We start from the raw sequence: 14,907 nt of genomic DNA, 5'->3' as shown, positions 1-14,907 counted from the left end.
TAAACATATGACTCAGTTCTCAAAAGGAAAGTGAAATCCCCGGTGCTAGAAACAGAGAGGGAACTGAAAGCCAGAGGGTAAGCTGACTGTGGCTGTGGTTACTAGGAGGGGGCTGGAAGGGATGGGTTCTTTTAACTAAGGGCTGTTTTATCAGCCATCCAGGGACAGATGAGATCTTGGTCCTGAAGAGGCGAGGAAATTAGACGAAAGGCAGCCAAAGCTGACTCAAGAAAAAATAGAAAACCTGACAGATCTATAAATTCTGATAAATTGAAAGAGAAATTTTAAATGTGCACACGTGTGCTCACACACACACACACATGCTCTACACAAATGGTTTTATAGGCGTATTATTCTGTTATAATATACACTTAAGGAACTGTTTATTTATAGAAACTGTCCAAGGCAATGGAAAAAGAGGACCAATCGCACCAATAAGACTAAAAACTCTAAATGAAATATTAGCAAAATGAATCCAGTGGAGTTTGTGCAAGTGTGTGTATATATGCATGTGTGTATGTGTGACAAAGCAGGGTTTATTCCAGGAACACTAGGATGGTCTAATTCCATCCTTAGATTTTTAAAATAAATCTAAAATTAAATTAAATTTTAAATTTTATTAATGATATTTACCACAATGATATTTGCAATATTAAAAAGAAAAAATATGATTGTTCCAGTAGGTATAGAGAATGCACTGAATAACGTTTAACACTAATTTCTGATTTTAAAAACAAACCTATCTAACTATGAATAGAAAATAACTTCCAATGTTAAATCCAAGGATAGTAGTTTTTACTGTTTCTGTTCAACTTGTGCTGTGAGGTCTGAAGTATCACAATAAGAAAAAGAAGAAATAAAGCCATCATTATTTACAAAACAACTATGAGAACCTACAATTAGAACTAATACACCCCTTTATGAGGGCAAAATGAATATTTAAACATCAATATGCCTGTACCACAGCAATAGACAAATAGAAGGTTTAGTTTTAAAAACATGCCACTTGTTGGGGGAGGGTATAGCTCAAGTGGTAGCACGCATATTTAGCATGCAGGAGATCCTGGGTTCAATCCCCAGTACCTCCTCTAAAAATAAACAAACAAGCAAACAAACAAACCTAACTACCCACCCTAAAAAACTTTTTAAAAAGGAACAGGGGTCCTCAGCGATGGCTGAAAACTGAAAACTCCAGGGAGTGCTTGTGATTCAGCTCTGTGAAGCTAGTGGGCATATGGTGCCAGGGCTGCAGAAAAGGCCAGAGGTAGGAAGACAGGCAGAAGCAGCAGGGTTGGAGGGATTCAGAAATGAGCTGGAAAGTAAAATCGCTAGGACTCAGGTTATTAGAACTCAGGGTGGGGGGCAGAGCGCAAAGAGCAAGAGTGTGACCTGGGGGCCTTCCAAGTTTCTGGCTTGGGCAATTGGGTGATTGGTGATTCCACTAATTGAAACCAGGGACAATGGAACAGATTTGGGAGAAGAAAATGAATTCAATGATTGGGAATTCAGTGCTTGCTTAATAAGTTTAAATTGAAACATTAATTTGTAAGCAACTGGGGAGATTCAGATGGAGAGATTCAAGAGACAGTTGTGGAGGTCAAGAGAGAAGTCTGGGCTAGAAATCTACATTGATGAGTCACCCACACAGTGATGGTAGTTGAAGCCATGGGTATGACAGTGCCCAAGTAAAGTGTGCAGATGAGAAGAAAAGGGAGTTTGGCCAAGTCATGGAAAGAGCCTGAGAAAGATCAGAGAGGTGGGAGGAGAAATGAGAAGGGGAGAGAGAGAGAAAGAGAAAAATCAACAGAGACAAGAACTTTGAAAAGAACAGAGGAAAAAGGGTAGGCAACAGGGTCAAATGCTCCAGAGAAGAGAAACAAAATGAAGATGGAAAATGTCCATTCTATTTGGCAGAAAGATCCCGTTTTGATTACCTTCAGTCGGAGGGTGGGAGGGGCAGAGCTGACAGCAGTGAATTGAGGAGGTGGATTAGTTTTCCATCGCTGTATAGCAAACCACCCAAACCTTAGTGACTTACAACAGCAATAACCACGTATTAAATTCCATGGATTCTGGGGATTAGGAATTTGGGGAGGACGCTGCCAGGATCACTGTCTCTGCTCCATGGTGTAAGGGGACTGAGTTGGAAGTGATTCAGGGACTGGGAGTTGAAATCATCTGAAGGCTTGTTCACTCGCATGTCTGGCAGCTGATGCTAGCAGTTGGTTGATACCTTACCTGAGGCTGTTGGCTGCTCCTGGTGGCTGGGTTGGTGGTGGGGGACCCTTCCCAAGGGGAAGGGAGAACCCTGATGTTTGAGGGGCCCAGAGCAAGAGTACAAATCAAGAATATGAAGTTGCAGGGATTTAATCTGCCTGTTCAGGTTGTAGATTTGCTGGAAACGAGGCAGGAAATTATTGTATCAAATCTACATCTTGAACAGGTCAGATAAAATCCATGCGATTTCACATTGTTTATTGATTTGGTTACTGGTCAAAACAATGAAGGTATATGTGGCCACCATTTCTTTTTCTATATCTAGCCTCCATAGTCTTTTCCCAGTTTTAAAAAATTTAAGTAGATTGCTCCCTTGAATATATTCTATTTCTTTTTTATTTTCAGATATTTTTTGTTTCCATATGTATAGTTTCTATTTCTGTTGTGATTCAATGTGTACCCATTTTCAGTGATCTAGGATTTTAAAATAAAGTATAATTGTAGCCAAAGTTTACAAAATTTAAATGTATTCTTGCCAAAATATGTAAATGTAAAAAACTTAATCAGTTATATATTTATCAGTTATTTTCTCCTCAAATATTCAAAATTAGCTATACAAATTATTAATTTTTAAATAAAACTAATTTAAGTAAAGCTTTTTTTTACTTAGTTAAAAATCTTTATTAAATAGTTTTATAGGGCAAAGGGTATAGCTCAAATGGTAGAGTGTCTGCTCAGCACCCAAAAGGTCCCGGGTTTAATCTCCATACCTCCTTCAAGTGGAAATCAATGAAGAAACCTAATTACCTCCCCCTCAGAAAATAGTTTTATAGAAATCAACTCGTCATAACCTAGTATTCAGTGTTCACCCACTTACCGATGTGATCAATATCATGCTTCACAAAAGTTATGTCTAGATCTACATGCATACAAATTTAACAGTAATAAGAATCATTTGGTTTTGCAAAATGTTCCTCAACTATCACTTGCAGCTCTTGTGAATGCAGCACAGCACACTCCTAGATCACAAGGAGAAGTGAGAAAAGCAGACACTCAACACTGCTGGGAAATGATAATTTATCGTGCTATTTGAAAGGTATTTGACAAATTAGTTAAGTTGTATTTTCTCTTACCTAAGTATTTCAAATACTTAAATTCTCCCTACGTTCCAAAATAGTGTGTGTCTCAGAATCTGACAGAGGCACAACCTCAAACTTTCAAAGGATTTGATTGTAGTCATTTTTTGTTTCCAGGATACCAGGCAAGAGATTGCAGAAGCATTTCCCTGGGGCCTGAAGGGTGTTAATTATGAGAGCAGATGTCAGGGTTTCAGGTTGTGCTGTGCCAGAGCTTAGGGCCAGATCCCAAGTGACAGAGGTGCCCAGGTGTTGTTTAATAAATATTGTATATGATAGGTGAGGTCCCCCAATGTCTACGGACCAGGGCAGGCTCCTGTGGTCCAGATCTAAGGATGGCACTATTTGTGATCCTATTCATATACACTTTCACATGTTCACTTTTCAATATGCTAAGCTTGTGGTATCTTTGAGACATCCAGGTAGGCAGTCAGATACACAACTCTGGAGATCAGAGGGAAGTGATCAGCTGATAGCAACGAAGCCATGGGGCAGGTGGGATGAATTTCCTGGAGGGGAAGTGTAGCATGAGAAGAGGAGAGTCCAGGACTCATGACCCAGCAGGATGAGCCAACAAAGAAGCAAGGAGCAGCCAAAGGGGGAGGAGGAAAACCAGGAGAGTGCTCAGTCTTGGAAGCCAAAGAAAGACAGCGTTTCAAAAAAGAATTGGTCAACAGTGTTGACCTAGCAGGGGAAAAGCTAAAAAGTGGATTTAATGACAGGAGGGTCATAGCAAAAGGAGTTGCATGGCATGGGAGAGGCAGACACCAACCTGGAGGGGCTGAGCAGTGAGTGGGAGTGAGGGATTAGAGAGAGAACTTTCCTCCAATGAAACTTTATGAAAAGTTTCAAACATACAGACAAGTTGAAACTATAGTACAGTTATCTCTTGTCCATCCACTACTTGACTTAACAATCATTATCATTTATACATACATACAATCTTTACATGTTTATATATCTTTCTTGAACCATGTGAAAATTTAGGAAGTCACGATGCTTCACACTTTAACACTTCAGCACACGTCACCTCAAAATAAAGATGATTCCAGCTAAGGAAATAACAGTCAGTCCCTAATACTATCTGATATGCAGAATATACTCAAATTTCCCCCAATTAACCCCAAAATGTCTTTTATGTGTCTTTTCAAATCAGGATCCAATCAAGGTACATGTGCTGTGTGTGAGAGTGAGGCTGGATGAGGCCATTGAAAGATACAAGGAGAAATGACATAAGTGAACTTATTTACAAAACAGAAACAGACTCACAGACATAGAGAACAAACTGATGGTTACCAGAAGAAAAAAGCAGTGGGAAGGGATAAATTGGGAGTTTGAGATTAGCAGATCCTATTATATATAAAATAGACAAACAGCAAGTTTATATTATATTGTACATGGAACTATATTCAATATCTTGTAGTAACCTATAATGAAAAAGAATATGAAAAGGAATACATGTATGTATATGTATGACTGAAACATGCTGTACATCAGCAATTGATACAACAATGTAAACTGACTATACTTCAATTAGAAAAAAAGGTACAGGGAGCAGTCAGAGGGGAAGTGAAGTGGAGGAGGGGTTTGGTTTGTTTTGTTTAACTTAGAGAGAGAGGCTGAAGATTCAGGAGGGGAAAGGGGGTAATCGAGGAGATGGGATGTAGTCATGGGTAGAGAGACTGGCTTTGGGCAGGAAGAGGGCCATGTCTCTACTCCGCTGGTTCTCAAAGTGGGATCCCCAGCCAGAGCATCAAGCATCACCTGGAAACAATTTACAAATAAAAATTCTGGCCCCCACCCACCCTGCTGAAAAGGAAACACGTTTTAACACGCACAAAGTTGGAGAACCATCTCTCTGTTCTAATAGGAACAAGGACAGATGGTTACAGGTGCTGTGTGGATTTGGTTACAGGTGGTTGAGGGAGTTCACCTCTAATGGCTTCAGTTTTCTCTGTGACATAAGAGTGAGATCATCAACTGAGAGTAAGGTGAGAGGCAAAGAGGAAGCTCATGGGTTCCAGGATCAGTGAGTTTAAAGTAACCAATGACCAGCGTGATGTGGCTGGGTCACTAAGCAATGCTGGGTCCTTAGGGACCATGAATGAGAAGGGGTGACCATTTCCCAGCTGGCGGCTTCTCCCAACACGTTTTAGCTCTCAAAGTAAGATCCTGAAGCAACAGATCATCCACCAAACCTAGGGTTGAGGTTTATTTTAGCCTGAGAGGTACCAAGGATGAAAATATAGAGGCACAAGGGAATTTGGGATATTGTCAAGAGAGTTGTTGAAATGAGGAGCTACGCAGCTGAAGTGGGTAAGGAGAGGCTGATGGATCGGAGGGAGGCATCATTGATCTGGAGGTCCCAGGAGACTGAAAAATGATTGTGAGAGGAGTAGAGAGTGATGGGCAGAGGTTAGGAGATGGGGGCTGAGGCAGGCTGCTTGAATATGTGATTCTGGCAGAGGAGCTGCTTCAGATGATGAGGTCCAGGGTGTGACAGTGAGAATGTGACTTGGAGAACTATTCCAAGTTGGAGTGGAGAAGGTCCAGGGGATGAAGCCACTAAGATGTTGAGAAGCCAGGTGGGTAATGAGTCCTCTACTCGGACAGTGACATAGGAAGAGACAAACAGTCCGCCGAGCGCCAGCATCCCCCTGCGTGAGGTGGAGAGGCCTGGGAGGTGGCAGACAGTAGCAAAGAGGAAGGAAGACAGCAATTTAGCCCAATGGCTGAGCCTCCGAGGCAGAAGGTTATTTTAAACTAGAAACTGGGGGTGGAGGAGGAGGAGTCTGCAGACAGCAATGTGGAGCAAGGAAAGCACCCTCACCTATAAGAAAATAAACAGCTCTCATTTCAGAAGCCTGCAGAGGGGGTAGTACACTCAAGGGAGGATTAGATTTCGGTTAAAGTCAGGACGTGGAGGGAGCACGCCAAGGAGAAGTTAAGGGAAGGAGGAGATTTGAAGCTTATCAGAGGCAGGCGGGGAGGTTGGGGAGGGGCCAGTGGAGGGCGGGGTCAGAGGCAGAAAGCACCGAGAATGCCGCCGAGAAGACAGTGCGCGGCGCGGAAGAGCAGGCGGGCCAGGGAGTTTACATTTTCACTCCTAAATGATAAAAACAGGGCTGGGATGCAGGCGGGATTTCATCCAGTTGGTCTCTGGGAAGCCATGGAAAGTGATGGTTAAGGATGTGGCCTCAAGAGCAGACCTTGTCAAGCACAACCTTCGGTCAGGTCTCCAGGCTCCCATTTCCTCTTCTGTAAAATGGACATAACAATAGTACCTACCCCACAGAGTTGCTGTGACGATTCAATGACTTAGTGCGTTCATGTTTAGAACAATGTCTGGGCAGTGGCCTCAGATACACTCGGTGGTGGCTCCCAAGCCCGGCAGAGCAGCCTCTTCGCTCACCTGGACCCTGCCCTATAGGAAACCCGAGTAGCAACCCCTGGGATGGGAATGAGGAGTTTGATGAGCAGTTGCAAATGCAGGAATGTATTGAGACTCCAAGAATAGAGAAGATCCCGGTAGAAAAATGGACTCTTTTGGGCAGCAGCCTGGGGACACTGCCTACGCATGGGATCTGGATGAGAAGGCTTGATTCCCCAAGACCACAGAAGGTTTCATTGCTATGCTATCAAGCCAATTATGGCTTTTCTAATGATAGCGTGTCTAGCTTTATGGAAAAAGTACAAGACGTCAATACTAGGGATGCAGAGAAACTTCTGCAAAGACAAACACCAAACCCACTGATCCCAAAGAGAGAGGAGATAAAAGGAAGAAACAAGATAGTTTCATGTTGACAAAGATAGAAATACAAAGGTATTATATGTCCGGTTTGCCTTCAGACATTACAGTGGATGAATTTATACAGCTCACATCAAAAGTCTGCGTTATTAAAAAAAAAGTCTGCGTTATTATGGGAGATCCTCAGAAGAATTTAAGGTCAAGTTTTACAAACATAAAGAAATCTTAAAGGAGATGGGCTTTGCTGTTATTTGAAGAGGGATCTTCAGATCTTGCATTAAAACTTTTTGATGAAGATGAAATTAGAAGCTAGAAATTAGAGGTCAAAGTGGCAAAGTTTCAGCTAAAGGAGGAATACGATGCCTCAAAAAAGAATAATAAGTACAAAGTCTATGAGAAGAAGCTGTTTCTGCAAAGTAAACAATTGGACTGGACACCTGAAAGGAGAGATGGGACACGGGGAAGGTACCATGAGTGAGTTGTCACATCAAAAATATATTTTATCTTATTAGTGGATGACCCATTGGTGCTGAATGAAATCAAAGACCCTTGAGTAGAACGTTCCAAGTTCAGACAAAGTAGGAAGCTCTTTTTCTTTGATAGGCACAAAGCTGGTGTGGACTCTATGTCCTTGAGGAATGCAGAGGAAGCTGATTGTTAGATTCAAATCATCCATGGAAGGTGGTTTGGGAGCCATCAAGTCATTGATGGGATTACAGGCTATCAGGTTGAGGAGACCTCAAAAGAAAGTGAGAGTTGAGTGGAAAAGGGGTGGGGGGGTCTCAAAAGGCTACGTGTGTATGTGAACTGAATATGGTTAAACTCCTGTGTGCAGTGATACACCAAGCAAGGCAAAGTGGGAGGGGGTTGTACGAGGGGGAGTCGTGTTACTGAATTGCTGGTGCATGGTAAAAATAAAAAGTCGATTTTAGTACAATTTTAAAATCCTCTACAGAAAATGCAGCCTCTTACTGCCTTGGAAGAAATACTAAATTTCAGTTTGAAGTTGGAGAAAATAAAGTATAATTTTTCCCTATCCTCATTCACAGATCTCTTTCAAAAAATTTTTTTTCTTTTTGGGGGGAGGTAATTAGGTTTGTTTATTTGTTTGTTTGTTTAAATGGAGGTACTGGGGACTGAACCCAGGACCTTCTGCGTGCTAAACATGCAGCCTACCACTGAGCTATAAATGCCCCGACTCACAGATCCTTTGAGATCCTCCCATTAGAGCCAGTGATGTCTCAGAGTGGAAAGGAAGTCAGGTGAGAACGTGTCCTGCCTGTCCGCAGCCTTCTGACTCTCCCGAAATCCTGGAACTGTCCTGGTTCTGTCCTTTCAAAATCCTGACTATTCAGCTTTTTCCTCAATTCTTTAAATATCCTTCCAATAATTAACTCTTCTTAGAGTGAATTTGTTATTTCTCTACAAACAGCTGCTTCCTCAGCTCCATGACTCAAAGCCTGAAGTCATGGAACAAGAGATGAATTTTGGACATAGAAGTTTCAAACCACTGAATAGCTGTGTAGTGTTGGGCTCATCACTTTATTCAAGCATATGAAACAGGAAGAACATCTCCTCTGAGGGCAGGTGTGTGAATTCAAAGAGATGAAAGATCTGCAGTATCAGATCAGGGACCTTGATTGATTCTCTGCTGAATCCACAGTGCCTATCACAGAACACTGAGAAGGGGATCAATAAATATGCCTTGGTTTAGTAAATACTGTATCTGAAAACACTCTATAAACTCAGATGCACCATGAACTGCTGTAGCCATTTTTCCCAGGATGGAGAGAGCTGATTTCTTTTCTTCCGCTCAGAGTTGTCTTAGTCTTGCTTTCTCCTTCTTTCTTTGAATCTTTACCCTAAATCTGTGTTGGAAACCAGCCAATTTGCCTGCTTCTCCTACTGCCTGATTTCCTAAAATCAAAAAAGCTACCCTTCTTAAATGAAAGGTGGATGGCTCCATATTGATAGGATGGGAAGAAAAGAGGAATCCCTTACTTCTTCTGTTCTCAGGATACATGTTCACATTCAATAACTCAGAAATTGTTGCTGGGAGGTGCACCCCGGTTTTATGCAGAAGCTGTTGAACATCGAGTAAATGTTTCCCCGAGAGCCCAATTAAGAAATAACTCCGGGAAAGCAGAGGGTACAGAGGTGTAGAAATAGAAATGATATTTTTCTAAAGGACAGAGATCCCCTAACAGTGTTAGGGCTCATTACAACCCATAAGGACTCCTCCAAGTCCTTTCTATATGACACTAGGTAAGGATAGGGACTTTTGTACCAGATACAGACCCGGGTCTTAGATTAGCAAAAGGAAGGTGAATATGGACACAGTCCTGTGTTAGGGAGCGATCCTTGATGATTCTGGGTCTGAAAAGCCAGTGTGTCTGTCTCACCAAAGGAAAGCAGTGAGGGAGAAGTTTGAGAGGTGATGATGTTAGCCAGAAGCTACGAGTTTCAGCCTGGGGATCACAAGGACCCATCTAAGCCACAGGACTGAATGTTTTTAGACTAAAGGGAAGGCCACTCAGTTGCTTCAGCGTGAAGGTGGCATGGGAGAAGCCTCACTGCCTTCTTGAGCCAACAAGGCATCAGAGACTGGTCATGGTTTGAGCTGACAGAGAACTCCATCCCCTGGTCGATGCTGCCCCATGGAGGTCAGTATAATTATTGCGGCTCCCTTTCACGCTATTCTGTCTCTTCGTGCCATCCTGAGACTTTTGGGTCAGAGGGCTCCTTTGGTTTCCTGGGGCAGTTGGAATGTCCCTGAAAATTGTGTGCTTCGATATAACTTCAGTGCCTCCAGATTTCAGAAATCGAGACTCCTTATATCCCAGCGATACCCCTCACTGAGGCCTGCCAAAAACCATGCTTGTCGGTCGACCGTGAATATTTGGGTTCGTGGATGGATAAAAAGGAAGCTCAGAACTTCGAAAACCTAGATGCCTGCCTGCACGGCCCTTCTCCCATCGGAGCATTAGTTGACATTCGATGAAGTCGTCTGTCTCGGCAATCTCCTTCATGGGATATCCAGAGACTACTTGTCTGGGAACCTGCTCTGTTAAAGCTGCCTACGTTTCCCTTGTCCCAAGTCCCAAAACCTGGGTGGGTCCTTCTGTCATCGTGCTTAATCAGGTCAAATGTGAGAACATCTGGATCCCCCTGGTGGGGGTGAGGTTAGAAGGTACGTGCGCGAGGAAAGGGAAAGGAAGGTGGAAGGACAGAGGATTCCTGGGGCCGGTGCCCAGGGTGAGGTTCGGATTCCCCAAACCCCCGCACACCACTACCTATTAAGGGGCAGGCCTCAGGCAATATCTAGGGCAGTCAGGCAGGGGAAACCATGAAGAATGAAGAGGCGGGGGAACGTGGCGGTGACCTGGGGTGAGGTCGGTTAAGGACACTGTCCTGGTTCCGCCCCTGAGGCATCTGAGCCAATCAGGAGCCGCTCTCCACCTCCAACATCTTTACCACCCTCCCCCGCCCTTCTGACTGGCCGCGGGGCTGAAGCGCAGAGACAGAGTTCCCAAAGCCCATCGGAACGCTGCTCTCGGAGATGGGGCGGAACCTAAAAAAAGGCGGGAGCGGGAGAAGGCGGCTACAGTGGCCCTGTCACGCCCTCTCCATGTGGCAGCCAATCGGCAGAGCCCACCGGCCAAAACTGCTCCAGCCCCGCATCGCGATGCGCTGGCCTCTCCGACCACACGCGGCGCCCTTTTACACCTTTATTCTCCGGGCCTCCGTGGGCAGGCTGGGCCTGCATCCAGAAGCCCTAAGCTAGGAGAAGAAACAGCTCTCCTTCCCCCACTCGCTGGAGGCTGGGAAGGAATGATTAGGCCATAGGGGTGTAGTAAACATCTCCAAATTACCATTTCCCCCTGACTGCCCAGGCCTTCCCCGTAAGGACTTATAGGCGCCCCCACGTCTCTCCAGTCTAGAGTCAGTTCAAATGAGGTATAAGGGCAGCGGCAGCAGGAAGGCGCCAAGTTAATAACAGACATGGGTAAGATGGTCATATTGCGAACCTGGCCTACTCCTGCCCCAGTGGTGTGGATGCTACAGCCCTCCAGCAAGGGGCTGTGACAACCACAACTAGAGGAACTGGGAGCTGACACTGAAGGAGAGGAGGCCGTCCCAGGGTCAGCTTGAGGAGGCCGGAGGCATGGAGAGCTGGTATCAGGGAGCGAAGGTAGCCTTTAGGACAGTGCCTGAGGCTGCATAGCCATGTTCCCAGCCCTTGATGCACCTGCCACTTTAACCAGGGGCTACTTTCCTCCAGCAGGTGGGTTACTCATGAAACAGAACCAACCCTAAAACCAATGCCACCACCTCTTTTGGCCTGAAGCAGCTAGAGGTTAGAGGTTACTGTGTGCCCCTATTTTCTGGACACCCACCAGAAGGGATGTAGGCCCAGGAAGTAGAGAGCAAAGGTGACCCTGGAGCAGAGATGGGGCTACTTGAAGGTCCCAGGAGGAAGGAGAAAGGTAATGGGAGAAGAGTGTTATGTCATATTAAATATTTATTGTTTTCTGCAGACTGACCTTGGAGAGGACTGGTTAGTGTTCAAGTTGCTGAGATCTCAGGTCAAAAAGCTACAGACATGAAACCACTTTGAGCATGCTTAGCATGCACAAGGTCCTGGGTTCAATCCCCAGTACCTCCATTAAAAAAAAAAAAAAAAAGAAACGAAACCACATTGAATGAAAGAACAGACAAAAAACCCCAACCATTATGGGGCAGTCTCCCCTTACCAAACCAATTCCAAGAGCTGAGGTGTCACACCTCACGACATGGTGATAAGAGTTGAATGAACAAGAGATTGTGGCAATGAAAGTTTGACTGCAAGAAGAAAAGAGCCTTGGGTGTGGGACAGTCGGGGGAAGGAAGGGAATGACAAAATGGGAAAAATAATAAAGGTCATTTTGGAAGCCCAAGAGGAAGTGGTTCTGGGAAACCTGAAGACATAGGAGAGTCAGAAAGCCAAGGGGATCCAGCTTATCCTGATGAGGCAGGATCCTGGCAATGAAGGCAGGCTCAGGCATGTCAAGGGCCCAGGAGGCAAGTGGAAAATTGGAAGGGGGACCCCAGGCAACGAAGGGCATGGGAAGGGGTACAGAAGGCCATCGAGAGGGTGGGTGACTCCCAGGTCCCGCACATTAGAAGTTGGGCTTGTGCTTCTTGAGCTCCACCATGAGGTGGTGGATGTTGATGAGCTCAGCCCGGGCAGGGAGGGCTCGGAGCTGGGGCTGAGACAGCACCCGGTGGAAACGATGATAGAGCTGTATCAGCTGGGTCAGCGCTCCCTGGTCAGAGAAAGTCACAGAGGGATGAGACTGTGGGGTGGTGCTAAGGGTGATGATCAGGAATCAGGTTAGGGCTCATCTAGAACTCTGGGCACAGCTGGTAGTTGAAGATCAAGGGTCACATGTATGATTCTGAGCCCAGAGAAAAGGGGGAAAAATGAGTGATGGGGTGGGGTGGGAGTGGGGACGGGGAGGTGCAGATAACCTGGATGATACTGGTTCCATTTCTGAAGTTGGTGAAACTCCGCATTACATCCTGACTTAGAGACTCCACCGATGATTTCCAGGAACTACCAAAGCCACGGATCAGCTGAGTAACCCGGGCTGACAACAGGAAGAAAGAGATTATGGCTAAGTGATATTTGATCCCTCCAAGTCCTCCCCAAGGCACAGGCGTACTCATCAGGCATCCCCTCTTTTCTAGTGTTCTCCCCACCTACTCTTTCCTGCTCTACACCCTCCCATGTAATCTGCATCCTCAAATTTTTCTTTTCTGCTCACCTTTCCACTGACCCCACCACTACCACACCACCCTCCTACCTTCTTCCCCTCGAAGTCGTTCAGCTTGTCCACGCTCAATCAAAGCCTCAGCTTCCTTCACAAATGCCACCAAACCCCCAAAAGGGGGAGACAGCAACTCTTCAATGAATTCCTGTAAAAACACACACACATACAGAGTTGAGTTTTCTGGTGTCAGCGGACTTTCCCAATTCTGTCATCATTAACAACTAGGTCCTTACAACATTCCCATCATGGAACAGCTAAATGCTGGAAAGGTGATATACTTTAAGACACTGCTAGTCTCACAAGAGGTTGGGGAAATCTCCAAAGATTACCCTCCTCATAAAAAATTTTCTTAATTTCATTAAAAAAAAATTGGCCTGGGAGCAGAGGGCTGGAACCAGAGAAGGAGACAACTGGGAGACACAGGGCTATCAGAAGGTAGATGGCCATGCAATTCTGCTATCGGGAAGCTGAGTCTGATGCCAGCCTCGAGCTGGGATGCTAAGACTGAGTCTCTCATGAGAACCTCAAAGAGGTGCCAGTGCGGACCTAGGTGGATGGCATCTTCCAGCTATTATCAAAGGCCACTGGTTTAAGCACATCTTCATGGGATCAGAGAGTCTAGAGAATTCCACTTCAGAAGGCAGAGCTGACATTCTCTCCAGTCACCTAACTGTGCGGGCGAGGACAACAGCTTCCTTTCTCATCTAATTACATGTTTATTTACTAAAAAGAGAGAACAGAATGAAAGTTTAACCTACAACTAATCAGAGCACAGAAGCGAAGAAAGAATGAAGGAAAAGCAATATTTAAAAAGATGCTGGCTGTGAATTTCCCCCAAATTAATGAAAAAACTAAATTCAAAGACCCAGGAAACCAACAAGGTATCAACTTAAAGAAATAAAGAGAAACCCACATCTAGACATATTGCAGTAAAACTTTAGAATACCAAAGAAAACAGAGGAGAACTTAAAGAGCAGTCAGAGAGAAGAGACTGCTTCAAAGGAACAAAAATTAGAACAACAGTAGACTTTTTCACTGCAACAATTTAAGCTAACAGTGGAAAATCTTCTAAATGTTGAGAGAAAATAACTGCTTAGAATTTGACAGTAAGCCAGCAAAACTATTCTTTCCTAACAAAGGTGAAATACATTTACGTAAAAACAAAAACAAGGTTTACTACCAACAAACTTTCATAAAGGAATTTCTAAAAGAGCTATTTTAGGAAGAAGGAAAATGATCCCCGAAAGATAATCTGAGTTCTAAAAAGGAATGGTGGGCAAATAAACAGGGAAACATGCAGGGAAGGCCAAATGGAAGGTATCACTACAAGATAGCAACAATTAAAAGGAAGACAGAAATAAAATACTGGCCAATAATTAGCATGGAAGACAGAAGGGGGAGGGGCGATTGGCGCATTAAAACATTTTAAATGCTTTAAAATCTACATATTGTTTGAGATAGGGGTTAAATATTAAGTTTAGATGTTAAGCTAAATATGCAAGGTGAAATTTAAAGGCCAAGTTCTAAAAGAATGGAATACAAAATCTAAATTAGGAGGAAAAAAATAAATAGTAAGAAAAACAAAGGCGAGAAGCACAAAAGACACAAGACAAAAAAGAAACTAAAGATGGTAGGAAAAAGTCCCAATGTAACATTAATCATAATAAACATAAATGAATTTAAAAAATAAATCAAAGGGCAGAGATAATCCAATTGGATTTTTTCAAAAATTCCAGCTATATGCCATTTTTAAAAGACTTAAAAAGTGAAAACATAGAAAGGCTGAAAGGAAAAAAAAAAAGAAATAAACAGGCAAATATTACCAAAATAAAACTGGCAGAGCTGTTAATATCAGATATAATAGGTTTCAAGACAAAATTATTAGGGCTAAGATGTGTCATATAGTGACAAATTCTTCAAGTCACTAGCAAGATCTAATAATTCTAAACTTTTAAGAATTTAGATAAAATAAGCTGAAACCGTATAAAGCAAA

At 43.7% G+C, this 14,907-nt stretch overlaps 1 protein-coding gene and 1 pseudogene across 1 annotated transcript in view; one reads left to right on the top strand and one right to left on the bottom strand.

The window, feature by feature from the left end:
• The first annotated feature begins 5,644 nt into the window (after window positions 1-5,644).
• On the top strand, window positions 5,645-10,885 carry LOC102531442 (17S U2 SnRNP complex component HTATSF1-like; annotated as a pseudogene).
• A 714-nt stretch (window positions 10,886-11,599) lies between these two features.
• The window catches only part of VPS52 (VPS52 subunit of GARP complex), a 13,843-nt gene continuing 10,535 nt past the window's right edge, over window positions 11,600-14,907 (bottom strand). Inside the window, exons 18-20 of the mRNA XM_006202131.4 lie at window positions 12,948-13,059; window positions 12,613-12,731; window positions 11,600-12,407 (exon numbers count right to left, since the gene is read on the bottom strand). Of these exons, the coding sequence (XP_006202193.2) occupies window positions 12,261-12,407; window positions 12,613-12,731; window positions 12,948-13,059 (378 nt within the window). The 3' untranslated portion in view covers window positions 11,600-12,260. The remainder of the gene's footprint in view (window positions 12,408-12,612; window positions 12,732-12,947; window positions 13,060-14,907) is intronic.

This window comes from Vicugna pacos, chromosome 20, assembly GCF_048564905.1.
Source record: "Vicugna pacos chromosome 20, VicPac4, whole genome shotgun sequence".
In the NCBI taxonomy this organism is placed as follows: Eukaryota; Metazoa; Chordata; class Mammalia; order Artiodactyla; family Camelidae; genus Vicugna; species Vicugna pacos.
This window is presented reverse-complemented; position numbering and strand designations above follow the sequence as displayed.